At 48.5% G+C, this 27,286-nt stretch overlaps 1 protein-coding gene across 1 annotated transcript in view; it reads left to right on the top strand.

Moving 5' to 3' along the window:
- The window catches only part of PGBD5 (piggyBac transposable element derived 5), a 104,481-nt gene extending 77,873 nt beyond the window's left edge, over positions 1 to 26,608 (top strand). The window contains exons 4-7 of the mRNA XM_055233730.2: positions 10,396 to 10,576; positions 14,523 to 14,720; positions 22,833 to 22,938; positions 24,627 to 26,608. Of these exons, the coding sequence (XP_055089705.1) occupies positions 10,396 to 10,576; positions 14,523 to 14,720; positions 22,833 to 22,938; positions 24,627 to 24,822 (681 nt within the window). The 3' untranslated portion in view covers positions 24,823 to 26,608. The remainder of the gene's footprint in view (positions 1 to 10,395; positions 10,577 to 14,522; positions 14,721 to 22,832; positions 22,939 to 24,626) is intronic.
- Positions 26,609 to 27,286: the final 678 nt, after the last annotated feature.

The following is a 27,286-nucleotide window of genomic DNA, read 5'->3' as shown; positions in this document are numbered from 1 at the left end:
TTGGCTTTGGCCCGTAGGATGCAGGCAGCTGTGGTATGTGAAAAGATTTGAAGGGGCAAGTGCATACCTCTCCTTTTTTGGCTTCTCTGCCCTGGCCGTGAGAAAATGACCAGGATGGATCACCTGAGTCCTGAAAACCTGGGAGCTTAGTAAATGTTTATTATATGGCACATCGATTTTGTAGTTGTTTGAGACTCACTGTAATTGACCCAGGAGCCTATCAGGTCTGCACAGCTGACCAGATAACTTTCTTCCAGCCACTATCTACTGTGGACCGAGATAAGGTGTTGAAGGGATGGTGGAGGTCCAGGTGTGTTCCAGGAGAGCCCAAATTATGCATAGACATTGTTGCCCCAGCTTTGTACAAAAAAAAATTAGCCGGGCATGGTGGCACTTGCCTGTAATCCCAGCTACTTGGGAGGCTGAGGCAGGAGAATTGCTTGAACCTGGGAGGCGGAGGTTGCAGTGAGCCAAGATCGTGCCACTGTACTCCAGCCTGGGCAACAAGAGTGGAAATCCATCTCAAAAAAAAAAAAAAAAAAAAAGAAAGAAAAGAAAAGAAAATGAAAATGATTGCTGTGCCCTGAGAAAAAGGGAATTCCGCCAGCAGAGGGCCTTTGGGCTTCAGCAGCCGCTTGTCCCTGGGCGCCCAGCCTGCTGGGCTTCCCTGGTTTGGGGCTTGCCAGCCTCTGTAATTTGCATGAGCCAGTTCCTTAAAATAAGTACCTCTGCCTCTTCCTCCCACTCTCCCACTCTCCCGCCTTCCATCTTCCGTAGATAATTGTGTTTTTACACACACACTAGTGCTTCTGTGTCTCGGGAGAATCCTGGTTACCACAGGGGGTTTCCTCTGGCCCACCTGGTTTATTCAGGCCTGTTTGCTTCTCTGATTCTCACTGCTGTTGACCACCTGGGAGTCTGAACTAGATGGCCGGGGCAATGCTTTCTTCAGTGTTGCTTTTCTAGATCCTAAGAATACTTATTTATTTTTATTTTATTTATTTATTTATTGGTAAGAGTTGGACAGGTCCCTGTTTTCAAGAAGTTTTACAATAAAGAGTTGGGAAGATAAGACCTGCACCGATGCAAATCTAGGCATGGACTGTTTGGTTAAGGACACCACCATAGAGTGAGCTTCATGCTTGGCCCCTCAGAACTAGAGATAGAGGGAGCCCTCACTGCCTCTCCAGTAGGAGAGATGGACACGTTAAAAATATTCATCGACATAGCGTGGCAAGTGCAATACTGGAGGTGTGTCTGTACATCACAGGGGTACAGGAAGGCACCTGTAGGGGTAAGAAACACCCCCAGAGGCATATACAGTAGGGTATGTGGTGTGGCAAAGAAGAGAGTAGCCGTGAGCTCTTGCCACGGGCCAAGCAGCAAGACACCCAACGTTTTAACAGCAGCACTTAAGACAAGAGTAAGCAGGCAGGGAATTATTTATAAGGCAGGGCTCAGGAAATCTTGCGATATGCTTGCTCCTTGGGTCCAGAATGCTGCGTATATATGAGGCCACAGCCAACGCCTTCTTTTTTGGCTTTCCCACTGCTATTTACCCACTGCTAGATACCATGGTGCACTTAAGACAGCATGCAGAAGCTCCTCAACTTATAATGGGGTTACGTCCCTGTGATAAACCACTAGTAAGTTGAAAATATCTTGTCAGGTTAAGCACAGTGGCCCACACCTGTAATCCCAGCACTTTGGGAAGCCAAGGTAGGCAGATCACTTGAGCCCAGGAGTTCAAGACCAGCCTGGGCAACATGGCAAAACCCTGTCTCCACAAAAGATATAAAATAGCTGAGTGTGGTCGCACACATCTGTAGACCCAGCTACTTGGGTAGCTGAGGAGGAAGATTCCCTTGAGCCTGGGAGGTCAAGGCTACAGTGAGCCAAGATTGCACCACTGCACTCCAGCCTGGGTGTCAGAGCGAGACCCTGTCTCAAAAAACAGAAAATATCTTAAGTCAAAAATGCATTTAAAGCTGGGTGCAGTGGCGAGTTCCTGTAGTACCAGCAATGTAGGAGGCTGAGGATGGAGACCACTTGAGGCCAGGAGTTTGAGACCAGCCTGGACAACATAGTGAGACCCTGCCTCTAAAAACAGTGCATTTAATACACCTAACCTACCAGAGAGCATAGTTTAGCCTAGTCTACTTTAAACATGCCCGGAACACTTACATTAGCCTGCAGCTGGGCAAAATTAACACAAAGCCTCTTTTATAATAAAGTGTTGAATATTTCATGGTTGTTTACCCTCGTGATCGCCTGACTGACTGGGAGCTGCAGCTCACTGCCACCACCCAGCATTGCACAGCGTATCACTAGCTGAGGAAAAGGTCAAAATTTGAGGGAGTTTCTACTGAATGCCTATTGCTTTCACATGATCATGAAGTCAAAAAATCGTAAGTCAAACCAGTGTAAATTGGAGACTGTCTGTATTTATTCTCTGTCACAGGTCTGCTAAGGACTAACCTAGACCCCAAAACACCCTCCACCCCTACTCTGTTTGCAGAGGGCGTGTAAGCATGGGAGCTAGCCAAGGTTCCCCTCCTCTCCCCTCATCTTCAGGCTCCTCTGTGAGCCAAGGAGGAGAAAAAGGAGAGATTTATACAGATGAGGAATCTTCCAGTATAGGGGAAAGCCACCTAATTGAGCGATTGGAGTTCCTCGATCCAAGATGCTGAGGCTGCTCATCCTGGAAGCCTGTGCCCTCTCTGTGGGTGGAAAGAAAACTCTCCAGCAGTTCTCTGCAGAGACTGCTGTTCAGGCTCCACAATGTCAAAAAGATCAAGGATCCAGCGGGAAAAATTGGCCAACAGGTTAATGTTCTATTGACCTTTAGTGATTATTGGAGCCCCAAGATTCTTTGGAGGAGAAATAAAAAAGGTCCACTACATTTTTTTTTAATGGTATAGTCTAAAAGAGCAGATTTCTCCTGTTGGAACGCGTTGGGCCAGGCACTTGCCTCTGCAGCATGAGACCAACGTTCCCAGCGAGGGATGTTGACAGATGGACGAACACTGAGGAGGGGCTGAGGAGCAGATGCCTGAGAAATGTCCTGAGTGGCGTCCTGAGTGGGCTTGGAGGGACGTAGGGAGGTGTCACCTTAAGAAGACAGGACAGACCGTCTTCAGAGGGCTGGGTGGCTGTCATGTGAGGCAGGCAATTCTGGATGACAGCCCTGCTCAGTGGAGGCAGGGCTTCAGGTTCACGCTGGGCATTGACATACTCTGGAAGGAGATGGGCTTTAGAAACCAGAATTCAAGGTGGTAACCCCCAAGCAAAAGGAGCCCTGCTTCCTACCCCCAGCACACATCATGGAATCTGTCCAGGCAGAGCCCTCATGACACTGCGAATGAGGTCCGTGTGCCCCGTGCTGCTAAGCTTGCTGACCTGGAAGCCCCTTCCCTCCCTCAGTCTCATCTGTGGATTCTGGCAGCTGCTTCTGGCGTTCAGGAAAGAATGACGAACATTTACAGAGTGTATGTTGTGGGCCAGGCTCTGTGCTTAAGCGCTTCACATGCAGGATTCATTTTTTCTCCACAAGGGCCTTATGGGGCGAGTAATGTCACTGCCACTGTTTCTCGGTAAGGAAACTGAGGCACAGAGAGATTTGCTGCCTTGCCTAAAATTACATCTGTAAAGCAGTAGACCTGGGATTAAACCCAGCCATTCTGGCTCTAGATCCCACCTTCTTAACCACTAGGCTATGTTGACTCCCCCAAGGAGAGAACTTTTCCCAAGTTAGACAAAAAGCCAAGTATCTTTTATCCAACTTAATTGTTGGTAGGACAGTGGTCTAGCATCCACGTCACTAATTTCCCATATTTTGAGACATACTATTTATGTTGAAAGAATTTAAGGAATGTGCGCTAAAGCATTTTTTTCCTTATTTGACTCAATCTTTTAACATACTAAGTGAAATATTTTGCTCTTGACCTATAACTAATTGAATTGGCTCTAAAAGTGAGGGCCACCATGGAATTAATTGGCTAGAGTGAATTTTGCTTGTGGATTCAGAAGCTGGGCAGGGCAGGGCATGTGTCCAGTTGTTTAACTGTGCAGTGAGGAGGATGCTGGCATGAGATCCTGTCCAGGTTGGATGCGGTGAGTTGAGGATGGGATTGGCTGAGGTAGAAGACATAACCGTGGACCTCTTTGTGTCCTTGAGCAAGTAGCTGAGAACGACCTTCTTTCTCCATCTTTTGAATGAAGTTAATCCACTCATACCTCTTTACTGTATAGGACTTCAAAGATGACAATAAAGTATTTATTAAGTGCCCAGGTAAGTGCACCAGGTACTGTGTGGATCAGATTCAACCCTCTCCCTAAAGAACTTAGAATCTTCAACTGCACAGACATGAGTGTGTACAGAGAGCCCACATGCTGATACGTGTCCTTCCTCCAACCTGTCATTTTGAAAGAACCACCTCAGGTTTTGAGCTTTGGGATGAGATGAAGGCAAGGCTCCCACAGGGGTCAGCGATGCTGAAGGTGCAGCCAGAGAGGAGAAGGACCAAGAACAGACTCAGCACATGAGCTCTTTCTGAGCATGGTCACGGTGAGAGGCCTGAGAGAGAAACTGGGCAATAAGAGATGAAAGTCATCAGTACGTTGATGGCTTAGAGACTTTGCTGGAAGCCCTAGCTAATACACAGAGATGGCACAAGCAGCATTGTCCAGCAGGACTCTCTGCAATGATGGAAATGTTTCATATCTGTGCTCTCCATGATGGCAGTTCCTAGCCTCATGTGACTGTTGACTATTTGCATTGTGAGCAGTGTGGCCACGGGACTGAATTTTTCATTTTAGTTAATTTAAATGTAAATGAAAACAGCCGTATGTGGCTGAAGGCAGCCACATTGGGTGCACAGTTACAGAGCTTTGCTATATTAAAAAATCACTTCTATGTGCACAATTTTCACTTAAAGACAATGGCTTCGCAAGGTGCGTATGGCGGTGTTATCCTAACAGATAAAGAAAGCAAGGCTCAGAGCAATTAAGTAACTTGTCCAAAACCCACAAGCCAGTGAATGACAGAGTCCATGCCCATGTATCCCGGCACTCACCCTCCCTGCCTCAGTTCCTCTCATGACAAATGACTGTCATTTACAATTCACAGCTCTCTCAAATGGCTGTCCCGTGCAGATGTCCCAGGTGACAGCCGCACACACCCCGTGATCTCATTCTGCGTCTTCAGTGAGTGCAGATCGGGCACCGCTGTGCTGTTTCCCCACAGGTGAATTACTTCCACCTTCATGGCTCCTTGCATGATAGCGATAAAAGACTCAAGCAAAGGATCACCAGTCCCTACGATGTGATACCCTTCCCCCAAATATGCTCTTCACTGAGAAAACTGATTCTCTTCTGTGCTGAAAAAGAAGTAGGGTCATTCATTGGTCCAGACTAGTATAGCTGAACTGGTCTTCCTCCAGTTCTTTGTGTTAGAGAGGCAGGAGGGCGCCCTGATCCCAGCAATAGCTTAGTGGAACTATCAGCTGGTAAGAGTCAGCAGCTACTGCCACCAGCCTTACTGTCCTTCTGAGAAGCTGAGGGAAAAGATGAACTAGATCCTGCCTCTGGAGGTCGTGGGGGCATTTCAGGAGAGCTAAGATAAATGCCATGTGCTGTGTGTGTCCCTCGGTATTAACTGCTATAATCCATATTTCCTAAGATCCTTTTTGTTGTAATGTCAGTATAAAATATGCAATATTAGGAATAATACCCTGGGGCAAAGTATAATGCCATATAGTAATAAACTTGCATGCCTACTTTCCTAAATAGATGTATTTAAAAATTAATAAATCATAGGAGCAAAAAAACTTTTTAGGAAAAGTGAGAAGCTTGGCAACCACCAAATGGTACATTTTCCTGCCCTAGAGATACTTGTCAAACAGTCTTGTAGCTCAGAAGTGTCTATAACTGGCTGCATTTTGCGCAGTGATAGGAAGTCACCTATGTCTACACATGGTGGAACCATATTCGTATGATAGTGCTTTCTCTAGATATGTCTGGGGAGACACCTGACTTTTTGAAAAGCAGACCAGGAAGTAGTCACACATCTAAGTGAATGGCATTTCCTTCCATGTTGTGTCTGGGGAGCTCTTGTAGAAAGTACCCAACCCAGTGTCTGAATACATGTGTGGGTTCCCAGCGATTCTGCTGTTTCTCGAATTACTGGCAGGATTCCTTAGGATAGTCTTTTAAACTTGGATGCAATCATTAGCATAGCTTGTATAGCTTAAGCATTTGTGGCAATAGAGCATGGATGGGATAAGACTTCACTGGAGGTTGCTCATCCAGCTAAGGGAAACAAATTACTACCTTTGACCACTGACGTTATTCTGTCAAAGCAAACCAGGACCAGTCAGGTACCGGACCTGCCTGGCCATCAGACCAAGCAGTACCTCTTGGGCTGAGCCTTTTCCTGGCCAGATTTTGACTGCCTTGCCAACAGTTGTTCCTAAATCATGCCCTTAACTGCGACTTTCAAGGTTACCTTTTTTTGTATTTATTTAAATGAAGGTCCTATTTTATATTCACTTTTAGAAACTCATTATTTTATAGCAATGAGTGCCACACATTTGGGACTCTCTTTGGACTCTCATTGGTGCCACTTTTTGGCCGCATCCTTCTTCCAGATTTCCTAATAAGAAATCGTTGACCTTCAGCTCAGTGCCTGTCTCCTTTGGCTCAGTGCCTTTGGCTCAGTGCCTGTCCCCTTCTGTGACATCCCAGTTAAGCATCCACTTCTTCAGAAGTGATTGGCTGGAGTCTGGAAAAATGGCAGTTTTCAGAGGTGCATGTGTGGACATGAGGCTGAGTAATTTCAAGACAGTCCTGCAGCAGGACTGCCTTCCATATTCTACCCAGGGGTTGTAAAATCTCAGCTGCACATCACTGGCTTTTGGGAAAATGTGTTAATTCCAAGACAGCAAGAGGCTACCCTGATTCTCAGAGTCATCGTCATCTCCAGGCGTGGAGATGATGAATAACCGTTCACTCAGACCCAACAGACACTGCAAACTCCAGATACTCTTATGCTTGGGTAATCCTGATAAGGAAGTTATTTTATAATTATTTTTAGTGGGTCTTTTTCTGATTAAGCTTGTATTACATATTTAGCATCGAAAACATCAAAAGTCCAGCATAGCTGTCATTCTAATAAATACTTTTTATACAGAAATAGCCGTTTGAGTGTACAGTCAACATATCTGTATAAACACACACATACACACACACACTTGCACTGTTTTATAGTCTGGCTACTTTGCTGCAATGATATTGTGAACACTTTCTATGTTATTAAACATTTTTTCTACATGATGATTTTGTAAAGTGTACCACATTCCATTATACCTACATATATAATTTTAACCAGTCTCTTCTTCATGTAAGATAATTAGGTCATTGTTAATTTTTTTTACCATTATAAAAAAAACCCTGAAATGGACACGGTATTTTATATATAAATCATTTTGACACATTTCTGATTGTTACCTTGGATTGAATTCCTAAAAGTGAAACTCATGAGTAAAATAGCATGAATATTTTTAAGGTTTTTACAAAATTTATTTTTTAATTGACAAATAAAAATAGTACATCTTTATTGTGTACAACATATTTTGAAATATGTACACACAGAAATGGCCAAATCGAGCCAATTGACATATGCATTACATCACATAGTTACCATTTTTTGTGGTGAGAACACTTAAAATCGACCGTCTTGGCAATTTCCAAGAATATATTGTTAGTAACTGTAGTCACCATGTGGTACCATAGATCTCTTGAACTTATTCCTCTTATCTAACAGATTTTGAATTCTTTGACCAATACCTCCCAACTCCCACTTCCATCCGCCAGCCCCTGGTAACCACCATTCCACTCTCTCCTATTAGTTCACCTTGAAGTTCACATGTAAGTGGGATCATACAGTGTTTCTCTTCCTGTGCTCGGCTTATTTCACTTAGCTTAATGCCCTCCAGGTCCATGTTGTTGCAAATGGCAAGATTTCCTCCTTTTTAAAGGTAGAATAGTATTTCATCTTGTGTATATGCCACATTTCCTTTATCCACTTACCCACTGATGGCCACTTGTGTTTCCATATCTTGGCGACTGTGAATAATGCAGCAGTGAACGTGGGAGTGCAAGTATCTCTTAGAGATCCTGAGTTCAGTTCCTTCAGGTGTGTACCCAGAGGTAAGATTACTGGATCCTATGGTTGTTCCATTTTTAATTTTTTTGAGGAACTTCCATACTGTTTTCCGTAACAGCCATACTTTAAGGTCTTTGATTCATGGGCAAAATTTCCCTCCGGAAAGTTTATGCATATTTATACCAAATCAGCACAGTGCTCATTTCCCCACATCCTCACTGACGCTGAGTGTTTGGACGGGGAAGGTGTTGTTCACTGTTGGTCTTCATGAAAGTACATTGAATCAGTCTATTTCCCAGGGAATAAAACTGACGTCATCTCCACTCTGCTGGTTTAAATAAGGTGGGGGAAGCACTCCATTTCTCAGCTATCACGTTGCAGTTCTTCAGATGCATAGAAGTGCCTGGTGTGGAAGCAGTGTGCCCCAATGTGTGTTAGAACTCTAAGATACAAGCTTCCTGCCCCTGGTGTGCACATACTTCCCCGTTATTCGCTCAAACACTAATGTGGTTGTTGATGAGAAGGAATTTGGATTTTGCAAATGTATTATGGTCCTAAATCTGTTAAAGAGAAATTATCCTGCATGGGCCCAACCTACCCAAGTAAGCCCTAGAAAAGGAACCAGGCTCTTCCTGACAGAAAGCACGAGAGGGACGCAGCTTCAGGAAGAGGCCCCATTGCGGGGTTGTTGTTTTTTTTTTGAGATGGAGTTTCGCTCTTGTCACCTAGGCTGGAGTGCAATGGCATGATCTCGGCTCACTGCAACCTCCACCTCCTGGGTTCAAGTGATTCTCCTGCCTCAGCCTCCCAGGTAGCTGGGATTACAGGTGCCTGCCACCACACCTGGCTACTTTTCTGCATTTTTAATAGAGATGGGGTTTCACCCTGTTGGTCAGGCTGGTCTCGAACTCCTGACCTCAGGTGATCACCTGCCTCAGCCTCCCAAAGTGCTGGGATTACAGGCATGAGCCACCGTGCCTGGCCAATCATTGCTGGCTTTCACAATGGAAGAGATCATGTGGCAAGGACTACATGTTGCCCCCAGGAGCTGAGCGCAGTCCCTGGCTGACAGCCGGCAGGGACACAGAACCTCAGTCCTGCAGCCATAAGGAAACAACGTGAATGCAGATCCCAAGCACCAGATGAGAACCCACCAGTCAACATTTTGATTGCAGCCTTGTGCTGCCCTGAGCAGAAAAGCCCTGAGCCTTGTGCTGCCCTGAGCAGCTGTGCCCTGCTCAGACCTCCAGCCTATAGAACTATGAGCTCATAAATGGACCCTGTTGAAGCCACTGAGTTTGTGGTCATTTGTGACGCAGCAATTTAAAAAACATAATCAGCAGCATTTAAGAATTTGAGTGTAGATATCTGTATAGAAACCACAGGCAACATGCAGCTGCGTGTGTTAATGAAAAATAATCTGTGGTGGACTCAGATCTATGAACTTCTCTAGCAGTTCTGGTTTGCAGTGACTTACTGTCATCCAACACCACATTTTGTGTTGTGTTTTGTTTGTTTAAGATATTCTTGCTAAGTCACATTTCTTGCACCTGTACTGGAGGCAGTTGATTTTTTGAACATGCTCTTCTTCAATCCATTAACTTTCCTGCCTCTACGCCTTTGTTGATGTTCATGGAAACAGCATAAAACAATGTTTAAAAATTGCTCCCTGAGTCCCACACATCCTCTTTGTTGGCCCTGGACTCCTGGGCAAATGTTTAGCCCTCAGACCTGTCTCCTCTGCACCGTGAGGGGAATCATACCTATTCTGCCTGCCTGATGGGGGTTACTGTAAAGAACAAATTAAACAGTCATTATGAACATACCTTGTAAATTAAGAAGCTGTACTCAAATGGTAAGTACATAGATACGTGTATTCCTAACAGGTGAGGTTGCCTTTAATTTTACTTATAGTGAATTTAAATCATTCCTGTGTTTGAAAGCCGGGGAATGTGTTTGCACGGTCCCATTACCCACAGCTGCTTGTTCTTTTCCTCCTCCGCCTTGACCTTTCCAAACTGAAGCATCTGGGGCTGAGTCACCAGTCGCCAAGGCCATGGGGTGTGCTTGGGGGTGACCTAGAGCCCCTGTGAGCTGAAAAGATGATGGGGGTTTTTCCACGGGCTCCCAGCTGGATGACTGAGACCCACGAGACCCATGCGTGCTGAATACTCGGGCTCCCAGCCTGACACTGCTGTGAGCATGCTAACCTCTGGGTGTTTCTGTTACAGATTTATGTCCACCTGAAGGAAGGCGGGGGCCCAGATGGCCTGGACGCACTGAAGAATAAGCCCCAGCTCCACAGCATGGTGGCCAGGAGCCTGTGCCGGAACGCGGCAGGCAAGAACTACATCATTTTCACGGGGCCCAGCATCACCAGCCTGACCCTGTTTGAAGAGTTTGAGAAGCAAGGTTAGTCAAGTGGGGAGCCAGTGGGGACACGGCCCAGCCTCCCCTGGGAAAGTGGTGGGAGAGGTCCAGGTGGCGGTACAGCTGCGTGGTGGCCAGCACAAACCACAGGATGCCAGGCGATGGGGCCCTTCCTTGAGGGAACAGCTGCATCTCAGCCACCCTGCGTGCTGGACCCCCGCTGGGCACTAGAGATTGCAAGGTGTGTGAGCCATGGGCTCAAGGTCTAGAGGACATGTCGGCGCAAAGCTCTGCCTGGTCTTCGGGGCATTTCTTTGTGTGTCCCCTGTTGGAAATCTGCAGCCATCAACAGCCTGTGTTCCCTGGACACAGCTTCTAGTAAGGCTCTAGGAAGTCTCCGGAACTCACCCATCATCTATAATGTGGCCCCTTCCCAGGAGACAGACAAGAATTGTGTGAAGACAGGGAACAGTACAATGAGCCTCAGAAAAGTCTTAGGTACTCTGGGTGCTCAGGTGCTTGGTGCATGCATGGCAAAGACTGGGCAAGCCTTCCGTGACTCTGGAAGAAACAGGGGCTATAGAAAAAGAAGATCTGGACCAGTTCAGGGAGCCCCGTGGCAAGCTGCCTTGGCCTTCGCTGTGTCCTGCCTTTGGGGATTTAGATCTGGTCCACTCAGAAGAAGCACAAAAAGTGCCTGCTCCCCTGCAGCAGCCACTAGACTAGAATTGCAGACCGTTTGCTCAGCAGCAGTCAGACATCTGGCCTTAAAACTAGACCCTCTTCAGTAACGAGGTGTAGACAGCTGACATCCTGGAGCCCTGGCAGCTGCAGTGAGGCCGCAGCCCTGGACTTCACTTTTTGCTGGCCTCAGCTGCATCTTACTCATCTGCAAAGCCCAGGGCTTAATAGTTATTTGTTGGAAGAATCAAGGGTAGAGAGATCCGATGACATGAAGTGGGGCTGTGAAAGTAAAGTGAGAGAAAATTGGCCCTGGAGCACAGTACCCAGCTGCTTTGGAAGAATGGTGGGCTCTCTGTTCGAGCACAGGGTGAGAACCGGGACTGCCATCTCTCCTGCCCACTCGTACAAGGCCGAGTGCGGGTACTGCTAGTGTGATGTTTATGTGTGTTCCAGGGCCTGTTCCCTGCCTCACACCGTCAACCTGGACTGAAAGTAGAAGGGGTGTATGTGTGTCTCTGTGTCTTTGTGTGTCTGTGTCTGTGTCTTTGTGTCTGTGTATGCATCTGTGTGTCTGTGTATCTGTGTGTGTGTTTATGTGTGTCTGTGTGTGTATGTGTATGTCTGTGTCAGTGTATGTGTATGTCTATGTGTGTCTTTGTGCCTGAGTGTGCATCTGCGTGTGTGTGTGCCCATGTGTGCATCTGTGTGTCTATGTGTGGCTGTGTCTGTGCGTCTGTGTGTCTGTGTTTGTGTCTGTGTGTGTCTGTGTCTGTGTGTGTGTGTCTGTGTGTGTCCATATGTGCATCTGTGTTTGTGTCTGTGTGTGTGTGCTTCTGTGTGTGTCTGTGTATCTGTGTGTGTGTCTGTGTGTCTGTGCATCTGTGTTTGTGTCTGTATGTGTGGGTCTGTGTGCATCTGTGTGTGTGCGTCTGTGTCTGTGTGTCTGTGTGTGTTTGTGTGCCTATGTGTGTATGTGTCTGTGTCTGTATCTGTGTATCTGTGTGTGTCTGCGTGTCTGTGTGTCTGTGTGTGTCTGTATGTGTACCTGTGTGTGTATGTGTATATCTGTGTGTATCTGTCTGTGTCTGTGTGTGTCTGCGTGTAAGTCTGTGTGTCTGTGTGTGTGTCTGTGTACCTGTGTGTGTATGTGTATGTCTGTATCTGTGTATCTGTGTGTGTCTGTGTGTGTGCATCTATGTTTGTGTCTGTGTGTGTACCTGTGTGTGCATCTGTGTTTGTGTCTGTGTGTGTACCTGTGTGGGTGTGTCTGTGTCTGTATCTGTGTATCTGTGTGTGTCTGTGTGTGTCTGCGTATAAGTCTGTGTGTCTGTGTCTGCGTGTGTGTGTCTGTATGTGTATGTGTATGTGTCTGTATCTGTGTATCTGTGTGTGTCTGTGTGTGTGCATCTGTGTTTGTGTCTGTGTGTGTACCTGTGTGTGTGTGTGTGTCTGTGTCGAGTGGGGTGGATGCCGTGCAGACAAGGTAGGTGGAGTGGGGATGCTAGAGGACTATCCCGGGACATCGATATGGTTCCCAAAGAGCTGAGTGTGCTGCTCCTGTGGTTCTGAGAAGGGGATGCCTCTTGGCTCAGAGAATTAGGAGGATGGGAAAAGAATCTTCTAGCTGGAAGAAAATATTTAGATATGGAATTTGGATTTTTTTCAAGAGAAGGTTAGGTAAGAGATAAAAAAGATCTCCTTGCCTATTTTTAGAAGCATCTAAAGTGACTGAGCTCTTCACCTGGGGTGTCATCATGTACCTCCTCTGCCGTGACTGAGGGCAGTGTCCTCCAGCGTGTCCACGGGGAGGGTCACTAGTGGCTGCACCCCGCCTCCTCAGGACACAATTGCATTGGTCTGGGCCACTGTCCCGCCATCCTGGGGATTCTCACAGGCAGCCAAGGTTGAGGAGAAGCATCAGAGCTGAGAGTCTGGTTGTCCCTCCTAGGGCCACACAGACTGTTGTAAAATAAAAGCCAGAAAGGACATTCCTAGAATAATTTCTGTGTTTATAAAGGGATAGATTCATGGAAACTTGAGTGCTGCTGAAATGTTCTTCTTTCCCTCTTACGAACATGCAGCTTCTCTTTGGCTGGTGGTGTAGATTGAGCCCCGTATGGGTGATTTTGGACATCCTTACCCTTGTTCATGTCATCCTCCTCCCTGTTTTTAAGAACAGAGTCTCCTTTTTACATCTCTAGATGAGAGTAGCTTGAGTGGTCACGTGCAGTTGCTAGGAATGGAGCTGCGAGCAGCAGACCCCACCTCTTTTCAGCAGCCAGACTCAAAAGCACCTCCGGGTGCATCTTCCTTCCCACCTGCCACAAGGAAAGGAATTCAGAAGAGTGAAAGATTCATTCAACTGTCCTTCTTCTAGTGCAGGGTGGGATGCGGGGATGAGGAAAGCAGATGTCCCAGCAGGGTGTCCCAGCAGGGTGGGGCGGGCCCATGAAGTGGAAGGACCTGAAAGGCCTTGAGTCCAGGGTGGAAATGAGCAAGTCCGCGGTGGGCGTTTGTTCATACTGGTCTCTACCGCCCACCAGTCACCCATGCCAATCTTCCAGGCCTGAGAGACCAAGCGCAAGCTCCTCCCTCAGGAAGCTCTCCACCCACTCATGGAAGGACACTTGGTTTAGTTCACATTCTTGGATTATTCTTTCCTTCGCATCAAATATAGCTCCCCAAGGAGATGGAGGCTCCGTCTGACAGCTTCCTGGGGTGCAGTGTGGACTGGCTCAGCACTGGGCTCGCGTTCAGCCACGTCCTGGTGAGACCATTAGGATGATGTAACCATGGCCAGGTTGGGATGCTGGACAGTCCTGGGCTTCATGCCTGTCTTTGCCCTCCCAGCTGTGAGTCTGGGGGCCTCGCCCTTGTCGAGTCTCAGTTCTTCTTCTCTAATGTGCGTGCCATAACCGATGGAGTGCAGAAGTTTCTTGAAGTAGATGAGATGATGAGTGCACGTGCGTAGTGCTGTGCTGGACACCCAAGTGAGGGTCCAGGTGACAGCTCCTGCTGCTGCTGCCAATCCATTGCTTGTGCTATAGCCCTACATGCAGTCTTAGCATACTGTATGTTCTTAGGGAGGGGCCTGGGGAGATTGTCACGGGGAGAGACAACAGAGGGATACGAGACCTCAAAACTTCAGCAGTCTCTTTTAGAGGGGTCTCTAAAGGGTCTGACTTCCAAGCATCAGCCTCAGAACCGGGCAGTCCCGTCCTTTCCTTGGGGATGCACAGAGCGCAGGAGCCGCTAGCGTCTCCGATAATGGTGAGTGTGTGATCCTTCCTCCCTCTCCCCCCAGGGATTTACTGCTGCGGCTTGCTCAGCGCGCGGAAGAGTGACTGCACCGGCCTCCCACTGTCCATGCTGACCAACCCAGCCACGCCCCCGGCCCGGGGCCAGTACCAAATCAAGATGAAGGGGAACATGTCCTTGATCTGCTGGTACAACAAAGGACACTTCCGCTTCCTGACCAACGCCTACTCCCCGGTGCAGCAGGGTGAGTGCAGGCCCGCCATTGACACAGCGGGGCGTGCTGGGATTGGTTGAGCTTGGCCGAGCCCAGCGCTGCGGTGGATGTGGCGTCCACTGTGGGCTGTGCTGCTCTGGGGTCAGACTACCCTCGGTTATTCCCCAGCGTCTGGGGCCACGCTCCTAAGTGTGGCAGCTGTGTGGAAGCAGCGGGTAAGCAGCGAGGAAAGAGCTCCCCGTTCGCTGTAAGCTGTTGAGCGGTGCAGGCTGACGGGGTTTGCAGGTGGCTCAAGCAGCCCCTGGAAGCCCCCAGGTTGTACACGGGGTATGGTAATGGGCTGCATTTCAATGGCATTTCACTTTATCGTCTGGGATTCTGTGAAAAATCTGTTCTGATGGAAGGAAAAATCCACCATTCTTATCTTTCAACGTCTTCCTTAGAAGTTAAGCATGTGCGCTGTCTGGTTCATCCGCTGTTGCCTGATTTCTTCATTGATTTTACTCAGGATTTAAAATCCATTCTTAACAAAGGGACTTACTTAGCAAGGAGCCTATGCTTAAAGTAACGTACAGTGAAATCATCACTAAACCACTGAAAAGAACACTGAAAGGACAAAGGGGCCCTTGCAAAAGCGTTCCCAGCTGTGCTGTGCTTGGGGGCAGCCTCCCCTGCCTTCACACGGAGGCTTTCCTCAAGACAAATGAGGATGAATGAGGTAGAAAACAAAGGCCTCTTTCACCTTCACTTGTAAAGGAACGCTGCTAAGGAGCCCAGGTGTTTGTGTGCGGATTTGTGCTCTCATGTACGTGTGTGTGGTGTGTAAGCTTGCCTGGCATGTTGTGTGTGGTGTGGAGTGTGTATGTGATATGTATTTGTGGTATAGGGGGTGTGGTGTGTGTGTTTATATTGGTGTGGGTGTACTGTGGTGTGGAGTGTGTATGTGGTATGGTATGTGTGGTATGGTGGGTGTGGCATGTGTGTGTATTGTGTGTTGTGTGGTGTGTAAGTTTGTATGGTGTGGTGTGTGGTCTGTGTGTTGGTGTGGTGTGTGTATACACGTGTTTGTCTATGTTATGGGCATGGTGTGCTGTGTGTGGTCTGTATGTGTGGTGTGGTGTGTATATGTATGTTTACATGGTGTGGTGTGTGTAGTCTGTATGTTTGTGTGGTGTGTATACACGTGCATGTCTATGTTATGGGTATGGTGTGTGTGTGGTGTGTGTGTGTGTTGTGTGTGTGGTGTGTATGTTTCTGCAGTACAGTTTGTGCATCTATGTTTAATGTATGTTGCTAGTTTATTCCCATCCTTCACCTCCCGCCAGCTTAAGTTGCATCATGCCTCAGTGGAGATTGCGATCGAGGGACCCCAGCAGATGGGCGTCAATACTCGATTGGGGTGTATAGGGTTGCAGGGAGCTGTGCTCTTGAGTGCTGTGTCTAGGATCAGTTGAAGAAAGGTTTGAGCCAGGCATGGTGGCACCCACCTGGAGTCCCAGCTACTCAAGGGGCTGTGGCAGGACATTGCTTGAGCCAAGGAGTTCAAAGCCAGCCTGGGCAACATAGAAAGACCCCCATCTACCAAGAGAAAAAAAAAGGAGGAGGAGGGAGAACGAAGAAGAAAGAGGAAGAGGAAGTAGAAGAAGAAGAACGGAGATGAAGAAGAAAAAGAAAGGCTTGGAATTGGCCTTGCAAGCTGAAGGCTAGAGTTTGGGTTGAACTCCCAGACTCCAGTGATTAGGGTCTTGGTGCAGGACGAGGGAATTTCCAGGGAACATGTTTGAGAGTCAGGGGAGGAACTGCTTCCTATCAAGTTATTTTGTTTATTTATTTATTTTTTGGACAGGGTGTTGCTCTGTCGCCCAGGCTAGAGTGCAGTGGTGCTATCATAGCTCACTGCAGCCTCCAATTCCTGAGCACAAACAAATCTCCCACCTCAGCCTCCCAAGTAGCTTGGACTACAGGTGCATACCACTGCGCCCGGCTAATTTTTTTTTGTATTTTTTGTGAGACAGGGTCTCACTATGTTGCCCAGGCTGGTCTCAAACTCCTGGCCTCAAGCGATCCTCTAGCTTCAGCCTCCCAAAGTGCTGGGTTTACAGGCATAAGCCACCATGCCCAGCCCCACCAAATTATTGTAAGTGATGACCTCTGAAAAGGTATCTCAAGGCAGGACATCACATTCATCTGAGCTAAGTGAAAGGAGATAATGAAGAGAAAAGAATGCAGCTGGAGAGGTTCAAAATCCTCTCCAAGATTTAAGATGACAAATGTTTAAAAGGCTAATTTTAAGGGTTGGAGCTCTTAAAGCAGACATTAAAGGAGCATGTAAGGAGGTTATTGATGGGGCAATTGATTTTTAAATCTGTTGAAATTTAGTGTTCATGTTTAATGCACTTACAATTTCTGGATCCAAAGTATTTTATTTTACATCATAAAGTTCAGAATCCTAGTGTCCCTTAAAAATCCCAAGGAATGACCACAGCATCACTGTAGCCCCCCTCCCCGCTCCGGGGGCCCTGGTCCCCTCCCCCAGTGCCTCTAGAAAGCACTCCCAGGGAAGTTCACACTTGCTCAGTGAGCACTTCGGGTGGGTGCTTCAGGTGGGCACAGACTTGGGTATAGCTGGAATGAGCGGGAAATTGCCCACGGGAAGGTTAGGTTCACAGCTGCTCCTCCCCAGGAAATCTGTTTTGGGGTTCACATCTTAGAGTTCTTTTTCTCACGAAGAGAGATCGTCTTCTGTACCCAGTATTCCTTCCCTTTGGATGTGCCATAATTTCTTCAGCCGCCATCAATGATCCACTTTTTCACAGTATTAATAATGATACAGTGATCTCTTCATACATAAACATTTGGGCACATCTTTGATCATTTCCTCAGGATAAATCCAAAAGCGGAAGTGCTGGGTCAAAGGGTGGGATGATGTCAAGGTTTCTGGTGATGTGTTGCCGCAGGCTGTACTTCTCTACCATCGCAGTGGGCACAGGGTGTGCCTCCAGCTTTACCAGCACTACTTTTTTATTTTGTATTTGTCATTCTGACAGGTGAAGATGCCCCCAGATTTTAAATATCAATCACTCTGACTGCTGGAGAGGTTGCACATCTCTCCATGTGTTGATTGGCTAATTTCGAGTGATTTCTTTATGTTCTTACAATTTTCCTTTTGAGGTATTTGTCACGTTCTCATTCACTTGAAAGGAAGTTTTCTGCCTATAGCACATTGTTTTCTGTATTTCATTTCCTTTTGTTTTTATTTATGATTAGTATTATTTAACATAAAAAAAGAGTTTTCATTTCTCCATAGGCGGATCTGTTGATATCTTCTCTGCTCTCATGCTTTAGGTCTCTCCTCTGTCCCAAGGCCAGATAAGTATAAGTTCACCTGGCTGTTTTGTGGTGTAATTTTGTGCTCTTTACCATAATCCACTTCAAATTTATTTTGATGCATGGCATCAAGTGGGCCTCTACTATTTTGTTGTTGTTGTTTAGTGGCCAGGCTGGGTTGACCCAGCAGCTGCACCTCTGTGCCTAAACCATTTATCGAATAATTCATCCTTTTCCTATTTATTTTAAATCTCACTCAGGGCCAGGTGGCTCGTGCCTATAATCCGAGCTACTCAAGAGGCTGAGGCAGGAGAATCTCTTGAACCTGGGAGACAGAGGTTGCAGTGAGCCGCGATTGTGCCACTGCACTCCAGCCTGGCCGACAGGCTGTATATATATATATGTTTATTTATCAGATGATAAACTGAAACATCATATATTCTAAAGACTGCTTCTCAGCTCTATGTTATATTCTGTTCTATTATGACTGTATATACTCTGGTTGAAGTTGAGCAGAATTTCCAGTTTTAGGAAATATGTAACTAGGTATGAACATTTTAGGAATTGGTTTATTATTTTTTACTCCAGATTCTAAGGAAACATGAACCTTTTTGTCACAGAGTATGAGCATACAGGCTTTTTAAAAAGTTAAATGCAGGCCAGGCACAATGGCTTATGCCTATAATCCTAGCACTTTTGGAGGCCAAGTTGGGAGGATCACTTGAGTCCAGGAGTTTAAGACCAGTCTGAGCAACATGGCAGAACCCCATCTCTGCAAAAAATACCACCCCCCCCCCAAAATAAATTAGCTGGGCTTGGCCTAGCTATAGTAGTCCCAGCTACTGGGGGTGGGGGTTGGTGGGGCACTGAGGCAGGAGGATCACTTGAGCCCAGGAGGTAGAGGCTGCAGTGAGCCGAGATCGTGACACTGCACTTCAGTCTGAGCAACAGAGTGAGACTGTCTCAAGAAAAAAAATTTTTTTTAAAAGCTGTCACATGTCAAGGGATATTCCCATTGTGAGCCAAACCCTTTTGCTTTTCTTCCAGAATCCACCCTGGGTCTGTCATTTTCCTCCTGGCGTCTGCCCATTTAGGATTCACATTCACTAGGACTAGTGAGAAGGCAGAATGTCTGCATATGAATATCAGTCAGGTCTTGATTCATTCACTTAAATTTGCAGAAGGGTAGCAGGAATGTCAGTCAAGCCGCTAACAGTCGAAGAAGGTGTTAAGACAGAACAGCTGTTAGAATGGGAAGACAGGGCCATGTCCATCTTGAGCATCACAGAGACAGACGTGGAGAAGATAGACTGTGTGCAGACCCATATAGCTCGAATACAGCGTCCACCACGAGCCTGTGCATGACATACACGCCGTTCTCAGTGATTCACTCAGTCAAGACAGTCACTATCAGATTCCCTCTTGCTAATATTGCCAATGTTAGCAACCAGAAGATGTCACAGGACAGCTGCCTTGCCTTTTTCAGCTGGTGTACTGTCTCAGAATCCAAAATATCACAGGGAGAGGAGGGTGATCTGGTTTATAAACTGGGGAAATGCTCAAGGAGAGGATGCAGATCTGATGTGGAAACAGCTCAGTTTCAAGCTGAAATCCCCATGTTAAATTTAAAATTATGAAAAAGAATGGGAAGCAGGCCGGGCGCGGTGGCTCACGCTTGTAATCCCAGCACTTTGGGAGGCCGAGGCAGGCGGATCACGAGGTCAGGAGATCGAGACCACGGTGAAACCCCGTCTCTACTAAAAATATATATTAAAAAAAAAACTATCCGGGCGTGGTGGCGGGCGCCTATGGTCCCAGCTACTCGGAGAGGCTGAGGCAGGAGAATGGCGTGAACCCAGGAGGCAGAGCTTGCAGTGAGCGGAGATTGCACCACTGCACTCCAGCCTGGGCGACAGAGCGAGACTCCGTCTCAAAAAAAAAAAAAAAAAAAAAAATGAAGAGTTAAAGAAGGTCTCTCATGTCCCGTGGCGAGGTAGATTGGGACAGTGACAGTCCAGGAGCCTCTGCTGTTACTGGGCTGAAATCAGGAGGTGAAAAGATGCAAGGTCGGTGGCTGTGGGGACGGGGCTATGGGAAACCCCGAGATCTTCGGAGAGCGGCCCTGACTCACCGGAGACACTAATGACTCAGAGCCGGGCATCCTGAGTTCCGGGAAAAGAACCAAGGGGATTTCCATTTCTTTATAGGGAAGATCTCACCTGCTTACATCCACGTGGAACCCTAAAGAGGCCAGAGCCTCCTGAGACCCAGAGAAGGTTGTCATTGGAGGTCAGGCAAACCAAAACATAGCTGGGGATGGGAGACCGGCACGGGCCACGTGCTGGGGCCCCGAGTGTGAAAAGGGGTTCCTCCTGCTCGGTCTTGGAGGCAGAGGCAGCTGAGATAAGGGGCCAGGGACAGGAACCCTCAGGAGGGGCGTTGGAGAGAGACGGCAGTCCTTGGGCACTGCAGGCCCGCACGCCCTTCCTGGCGCCTGGTGCGCTGAGCCCTGGAGAACGCCCCCACTGCGGGCTCCCGACAGCAGAACGTCTCTCAGGAGGAGGGGCTCCATCAGCAAGAGAAGGAGCCTATAGTCTTCCGGCCAGGAGGAAGCTGCAGTGTGGGGGCTGCCATGGTTTTCTGGCCCTTGGAAAGAGCTTTAGGAAACGCGTTGCCGGGGCCCCTTCCCCGGTCCTGCATCTCTAGGGAAGGCCTTGGCAGCTCAATTTCCCACAAGCTGGCCAGTGTTTCTTACGTGTGAAATGCTGCTGTTTCTGAGGAAAGAAGGAAAGAGCCGGGCTCAGTGTATGTGAGCAGATCCGCACAGCCCTCGTCTCCTCAGCCACAGTCCCTCAGTGAGAGCTGTGGGGGCGGGAGGGGGCTGGCCCCAGACGAAGCTCCTGTGGACCTGCAAAGGACATGCCCGTTTGACTTTGACCTTGTCCATTTAAGTATTGCTAAAATTTCACAATCCCATGAGCTAACCCCTTAAAAAAAATACAGAAAAATAGCACTGTGCCCATAGTCCCTTGCTGCTGTGAGGGAAGGCCAGTTCAAGGAAACGGTAGGTCAACTCCAACCACGCTTGAATGGCCGCGGCTGTCAGGAAGAACGCGTCCTTCCCATCTTCCGTGTTGTCTGCGGTGGGTGGCGCATATGGCAGGCCTGGGGAGCCAGAATGGCAAGCAGTGGCTTGGCAGCGGGGCAAGGAGGGCTCATGGGTCTCCGTGTGCTTCTCAGGCCCTGCTGGTAGGATTTGTTCATCTTGCCATGACCTTCTTGGTGCCTCTGGGATGCATTCCCAGTTGTACTTAGTAGAGGAAAAGGTGTTTGAGGGTGTAGGGCCCCCAAAGTTCGAGGAGGCATGAAAGGATGGAGCTAGGGGATGGGAGGGTTGAAAAGGACAGCCACCTCCTTCTTCTGAGCCTCTAATTCCTTTTGGCTGAGCGTGGAGGCTCGCACACGTAATCCCAGAGTTTTGGGAGGCCCAGGCAGAGGATCACGTAAGGCCAGGAGTTTGAGACCAGCCTAGGCAACATGGTGAGACCTAGGCAACATGGTGAGTCTCTATTTTAAAAAATTGTTTTAATTAGCTGGGCGTGGTGGCATGTACCTGTGGTCCCAGCTCCTTGGGTGGCTGAGGTGGGAGTATCCCTTGAACCCAGGAATTTTAGGCTGCAGTGAGCTGTGATCATGACACTGCACTTCAGCCTGACTGACAGAGCAAGTCCTCGTATCTAAAAAATAATGATAATAATTCCACTCTTTTGCTTTTTTATTTTTTATTTCATTTTGAGATGGAATTTCACTCTTGTCACCCAGGCTAGAGTACAATGGCAGTGATCTCAGCAAACCACCACCTCCGCCTCTCGGGTTCAAGCGATTCTCCTGCCTCAGCCTCCTGAGTAGCTAGAATTACAGGCGCCTGCCACCATGCCCAGCTAATTTTTGTGTTTTTAATAGAGATGGGGTTTTGCCATGTTGGCCAGGCTAATCTCAAACTACTGACCTCAGGTGATGCCCTCGCCTTGGCCTCCCAGAGTGCTGGGATTACAGGCGTAAGCCACCGTGCCCAGCCTCCTTTTGCTTTTCTAAATTGACAAACAATAATTATACATTTTCACAGGGCACATAGTGATGTTCTGATACATATAATAGATGGTGATCAGATCAGGGTAATTAGCATATCCATCATCTCACACACTTACCGGGGGATTTATTAAAGGATGCGAAACCACAGTGTAGATGGGAGGAGTGAGGTCTAGTGCTCTGTGCGGGGTGACTCTGCAGTCACCCTATGTGGGGTGATGAGTTGCCGACACCGTTTGGCTTTGATGAAGGCAGGTGGAAAGGGCTCCGTGGTGCTATCTGACCTCAGCCACCACCTCTTCTTCCTAGCACCCCTCACCCAGCCTGGCAGAAGGGGGAGGGAGGGAAGAATGAGTCCTGCTCCTGCTTTCACTCTTTCAGGGCCCAGTCGGGTGCCGCACCCTTCCCCATGCTGCTTAGAGCCCCTTCAGGCCTGCCAGGGTCCTACAGGCCTGTGAACCCCCATGACTTGGGGTGCTGTGTCTGGGCCGGCGCATACCATGGCACTCACCTGACTCTGATGCTTTCCTCAATCCCTCTGAAGCATCTGGTGGTTGGTGCTGATTGTTCTTCTTCAACTCTCCCTCCCCTCCTCCTCCTCGTCTTCCTCCTCCTCTGCTCTTTATTAAGTTGGGGGCAGCTAAGCTGGACGAAGATAGGCACATTTACAAATTGGCATTAGGAGAAGGTGCTGAGGAAGGGGCTTCTCTTGTATCTCACCTTCAGGAGTCATCATCAAAAGGAAGAGTGGGGAGATCCCATGCCCCTTGGCCGTGGAGGCGTTTGCTGCTCACCTGAGCTACATCTGCAGATACGATGACAAATACAGCAAGTAAGTGGCCGGGCGCCTCCACCACAGAAGGGCTCTCGTAGTTGTGCCGTCTTGGAATAGATGTATTGGCAGATGATCACTAGTTTCCCCAGTGTAAGAACTGCAGGATGAAGACCCTGAGAGGTAAGATCCTGCCCTCAGCCTGGGCTTCTGGGCCTCGCCTGTGCACACCTGGCTTTACCTGGAAGTCCTCTGCCCAGATACTCTGCGTCCTCCACTCTCCCAATGCCGGGTTCACATTCCCTGTGCCTAGAGGCACCCTTTCCTTTGCTTACCTGAACCGAGCTGTCCCTCAGCAGTGAGCTCAGACCCCAGCCGTTGGCATCGCTTGCCCCAGTCCTCTGTCCTGAATTGCTGTCCTCCTTCCCCACATCCCTAACACACTGGGCATCAGCTCGGGCACTTCTACCCCAAGTCACATGTGTTCTAGCATGGGTGCCTTAATTTTCTCAAATATGGATGCCTGTTTAGATCACCAGATGTGGTCTCATGTTCAATATACACATAGTATGCATAGTTCACACACAGCGTAGATAAGAGCCACAATGTGCGGACGTCCAGACACCCACGATGCCACCCGTGACCTCGTGCCATTATAGCCACCATGATGGGAACTCAAAAAATGACGGCTGTTGAACATTGAAACTATTAAATTACTGGGATTGAGCCTTACCACTTAGAACAGAGTTGGACTAACTCAAAATTGGATATTGACTGAACCCTCTTTGAGGGTAACCTGTACTTCCTGGCCTTTTTCATGATAAAGAGGGAAAAACAAGGACTTGGTTCTCTGTGGAAAACTCAGCCTGTGTGTGAAAGGTAGTCCCACTCCTTAGGGATTCATTGAACAAGTCTTGTTGAATGCCTACTATTTGCTGGGCACCTTTCTAAATTCCATGAGGTTGTTACAAAGACATTGGCATTCAGTTCACTGAGCACCTACTATGTACTGGCACCTTGCTGTGTTCTGTGAGGTTGTTCTAAGGCAGCTGGCATTTGTAGAGTAGATGTCTGTGGTGCCTGCTCTGTGCTGGGCATTTCAGTCATAGTGAGATATTGAGGATACCGATCCTCCCCTACTTCATACAGGGTGCAGAGGCAAACTCACAAATGGAGAAGACAGTGCAGTGAGTGAGGCCTGAGGCTGGGGCTCCCAAGAAGGCCAGTGTCCTCAGGGTCCGGGTGGGCTTCCCGGAGGGGCAACCTCTGTACATTCATCTGCAGGGATGGCAGGGATGGCAAAGGTACACTCGGGAACAGGGGAGTGCCCTGCAGGGGTCTGGAGCTGAGGAAGAGCTTGGCCTTGGGGGAGTGTCAGCTGCACAGCACGCGCAGAACACAGCCTTGCAAGGAGCATTCAGCAAGCAGGGAAGCTGGAGGGGCTGGCAGGCGCCTGTCCACTCCAGGGCTGTGCGCCACCCCAGGACACCTAGCACCTGGCTTTCGGGGTCTCCTCCAGCAACCTTGTTGTTTTCACTTCCTTGGTCTTAAATGAAGTTCATTGTGACAAAGCCCCCAGCTAGAGCTCACCAAACATCCCAAGCCTGACTCCTGCCCCCACAGCCCTCCTGCTTCTGTCGGGGGCGAACCTGCAGCGTCGCACGGGCCATGGTGAGGGAGGCCTTTGGGATGCATCTCCAGGTGCCGTGAACCATTGGGTCAGCCGTTCTTATTCCCTCTGTCCTCAGGTATTTCATTTCTCATAAACCAAACAAGACCTGGCAGCAGGTGTTCTGGTTCGCCATCAGCATCGCCATCAACAATGCCTACATCCTGTACAAAATGTCAGACGCCTACCATGTGAAGAGGTACAGCCGGGCACAGTTTGGAGAGAGACTCGTCAGAGAGCTGCTGGGCTTGGAGGACGCCTCTCCGACCCACTGATGCTGGGGGTGCAGGACTCGGTCGGGGAGGGGTGAGAGGAGGAGGAGAGCCTGCCGTTCCAACTTGCCCATCAGAGACCCGGACACGGCCTGGTGTGTGGCTTGCTGCCTGGGAGGGATGCACAGGGCCTCTGGAGGGACAGGACGGACCTGGTCAGAGGACGGTTGCTGTCCTCATTTGCATTCCAAGAAGAGCATGTCCTCCCTCGAGAAACAGTGCCGCCGGCGTGGTGAGCACCTACACCCACGTTCTCAAGGGCAGATTCTCTCATGACATCCATGGAGCTTGCGAGGCAGCGTGGACTGGTGACTGCGAAGGAAGGCCCCCATGGTAGAATGAGTTGGAGCATGCTCTAAGAGAGATGCCTGCTTCCTAAAGATCTACAGCAATCTGGGACGTGGTTCAAGTTCATGACTTGAAGGAAGCAAAGATGCTCTGCACGGTTACAATGGCTCGGGTGTCAGGGGAGGCTGGAGGGCTTTCCAGCATTTGCCTCCGCGAGCACCTTTGAGCCGGTCTCTTAGAAGAAGACACATCCTGGGTGTACAGTAGTGAAATGGGGAGTGGGTACCCATTCTGAAAAACGAGGCATTCCTGCTCATTCCCTCTGCTTAGCTGGTGGGCAGGGGAGAAAGGAAAATGCCAAAAACTTGGAGTGAAGGATGATGCTATTTTTTATTTTTAAATATATCTTCAGGTTATTTTCTTACTGTTGCTTCAGATCTAATGTAAAAGGCAGATGTCCCCTCCTCTCCACCCCCAACGCCAACCCCGGCCTCAGTCACGCCTCCTTGCATGATCACAGTTCTGTGTTCTGGCCTGTGGCAGGGCCGGGAAGGGCCGCTGGCTTCCAAACAGACGTGGTTGCTCTCCACGAGGCCCATGGGGAGCCCGCGGGCCCTAAGCTTTGTCGCACATGTCATCATTGGCAGAATTACTTGTCTTGAAAAATAAGTAGCATTGCTGAAACACACAGCCGAATTCTCTATGATGGCCATTTGCTCATTGTCTTTCCTCTCTGTGTGTAGTGAGTGACCCTGGCAGTGTTTGCCTTCACAGAGTGGCCCCTCAGAACAACAGGGCTGGCCTTGGAAAAACCCCAAAACAGGACTGTGGTGACAACCCTGGTCAGGTGTGATTTGACATGAGGGTCAGAGGCGGTTGCTGACCGCAGGACTGGAGAGGCTGCATGCCCGGCACTGGCAGCGAGGCTCGTGTGTCCCCCAGGCAGATCTGGGCTCTTTCCCAACCCAGGTTTATGCGTCTCCAGGGAAGCCTCGGTGCCAGAGTGGTGGGCGGATCTGACTGTCACCACAGACCAGAAACAAGGAATTTCTGGGATCACCCGGTCCCCCTTCAACCCAGTTGATGTAACCACCTCATTTTTTACAAATGCAGAATCTGTTCTACTCAGGCTATGGGACTCTGTTCCTCGTCCCCACTCAGTTATTGCGAGTGTTGCTGTCCGCATGCTCCGGGCCCCACGTGGTTCCTGTGCTCTAGATCACGGTGACTCCCCCGCCCTGTGGTTGGAATTCGATGCCACGGATTGCAGGCCAAATTTTAGATTGTGTTTCCAAACACCCTTGCCGTGCCCTTTAATTGGATTGAAAGCACTTTTACCACATGGAGAAATATATTTTTAATTTGTGATGCTTTTCTACAAGGTCCACTATTTCTGAGTTTAATGTGTTTCCAACACTTTAGGAGACTCTAATGAAAGCCGATGAATTTTCTTTTCTGTCCAAACGAGTAAAATAAAAATAAAAGTCTATTTAGATGTTGATTCTCTGTTAATACATGAATTCGTTTAAAAGGTCAGGGAACAGGCGGGGTGTGGTGGCTCGTGCCTGTAATCCCAGCACTTTTGGAGGCTGAAGCGGGCGGATCGCTTGAGTCCAGGAGTTTGAGACCGGCATTGGCAACATGGCGAAAGCCCATTTCTACAAAAAATACAAGAATTAGGTGTGGTGGCACATGCCTGTAGTCCCAGCTACTCGGGAGGCTGAGGTGGGAGGATCTCTTGAGCCACTGCACTCCAGCCTGGGTGACAGAGCCAGACCCTGTAACAAGAAAAGAAAACAAGGTCAAGGAACAAAAATACAAGCTACTTTTTTAAAGACTTTATTTTTTTTTGTTATATAATCTGGTGTATATGATATTAACTGTTCTTGGTGTCTCAAGCCACTGAGCAGTTTATAAAAGAAATTTTTTTGAGCTTTGGCTAATAGAAATATGTCTTGATGTTGCAGTTGTATGAGTGCAGTTGTATTTGAGGTGCCTGTTTCATTGAAGACACTAGCAGGCTTGCCTTCCAGCCTGGTGGTTTTCCCTCTTTTCTTCTAGTTTGTGTCGTGTGTGATTCCAAATGAGCAGGAAGAGGTGCTGTTCTGACAGGCGGTGGGTGGCTGCATTCCCCAGTCATGAGAGAATAATTGCGCCATTGTAGCGCTCTGTTTCTAAA

Source organism: Symphalangus syndactylus, chromosome 19, assembly GCF_028878055.3.
Source record: "Symphalangus syndactylus isolate Jambi chromosome 19, NHGRI_mSymSyn1-v2.1_pri, whole genome shotgun sequence".
NCBI lineage: Eukaryota > Metazoa > Chordata > Mammalia > Primates > Hylobatidae > Symphalangus > Symphalangus syndactylus.
This window is presented reverse-complemented; position numbering and strand designations above follow the sequence as displayed.